Genomic DNA, 611 nt, shown 5'->3' on the forward strand with positions numbered 1-611 from the left:
AGCAAGGCCACTTTTGGACGGCTCCGAGCTGCAAAGACACCAGCCCCCTCTAGCTACAACAAACTCAAAGAAGTCGAGGTGAGCAAAAAGATCCAGCTAGCTAGCCAGCAGCTAGCTAGCTAGCTAGCTGGCTAGCTAGCTAGCCAGCTAGCTAGCTAGCTAGTTGGCTAGCTGGCTAGCTAGCTGCCTAGGTATATGGCCAGCTAGGCAGCCATCTGGCTAGCTAGCTATCTGGCTAGTTAGCTATCTGGCTTGTTAGGTGCCTGGCTAGCAAGCTGGCCAGCTAGCTGCCTAGCTAGCTAGCTAGCTAGAGCTAGCTGCGTAGTTAGCTAGCTAGCTAGCTAGCTAGCTAGCCAGTTCGTTAGCCAGCTAGGCTCTTGATATGGTTTCCCCTTGCTCGCCAGCCTGCACGCGTGTGTGTTGCTGCTGCTGCTGCATCTCTTGTCGCTGCTGCTGTTAATTCCGCTGCTGCTGCTGCTGCTGCTGCTGCTGCTGCTGCTTGCAGCGGCCGCGCTGACCCGCAGCAGGAACTGCAGCAAGAGCTGCAGCAACAGCAGCAGAGGCAGCAGCAGCTGCAGCGGCGCTTCTCCTACACAGCAGGGCTTGTATCC

At 56.8% G+C, this 611-nt stretch overlaps 1 protein-coding gene across 1 annotated transcript in view; it reads left to right on the forward strand.

Moving 5' to 3' along the window:
- The window catches only part of ETH_00042770 (B-box zinc finger protein, putative), a gene marked incomplete at both ends in the record, with an annotated part of 6,122 nt that extends 5,605 nt beyond the window's left edge, over positions 1–517 (forward strand). Inside the window, 2 exons of the mRNA XM_013374896.1 lie at positions 1–78; positions 506–517. Of these exons, the coding sequence (XP_013230350.1) occupies positions 1–78; positions 506–517 (90 nt within the window). The remainder of the gene's footprint in view (positions 79–505) is intronic.
- Positions 518–611: the final 94 nt, after the last annotated feature.

Source organism: Eimeria tenella, genomic scaffold (genome assembly GCF_000499545.2).
Source record: "Eimeria tenella Houghton genomic scaffold, Eth_scaff2360, whole genome shotgun sequence".
NCBI lineage: Eukaryota > Apicomplexa > Conoidasida > Eucoccidiorida > Eimeriidae > Eimeria > Eimeria tenella.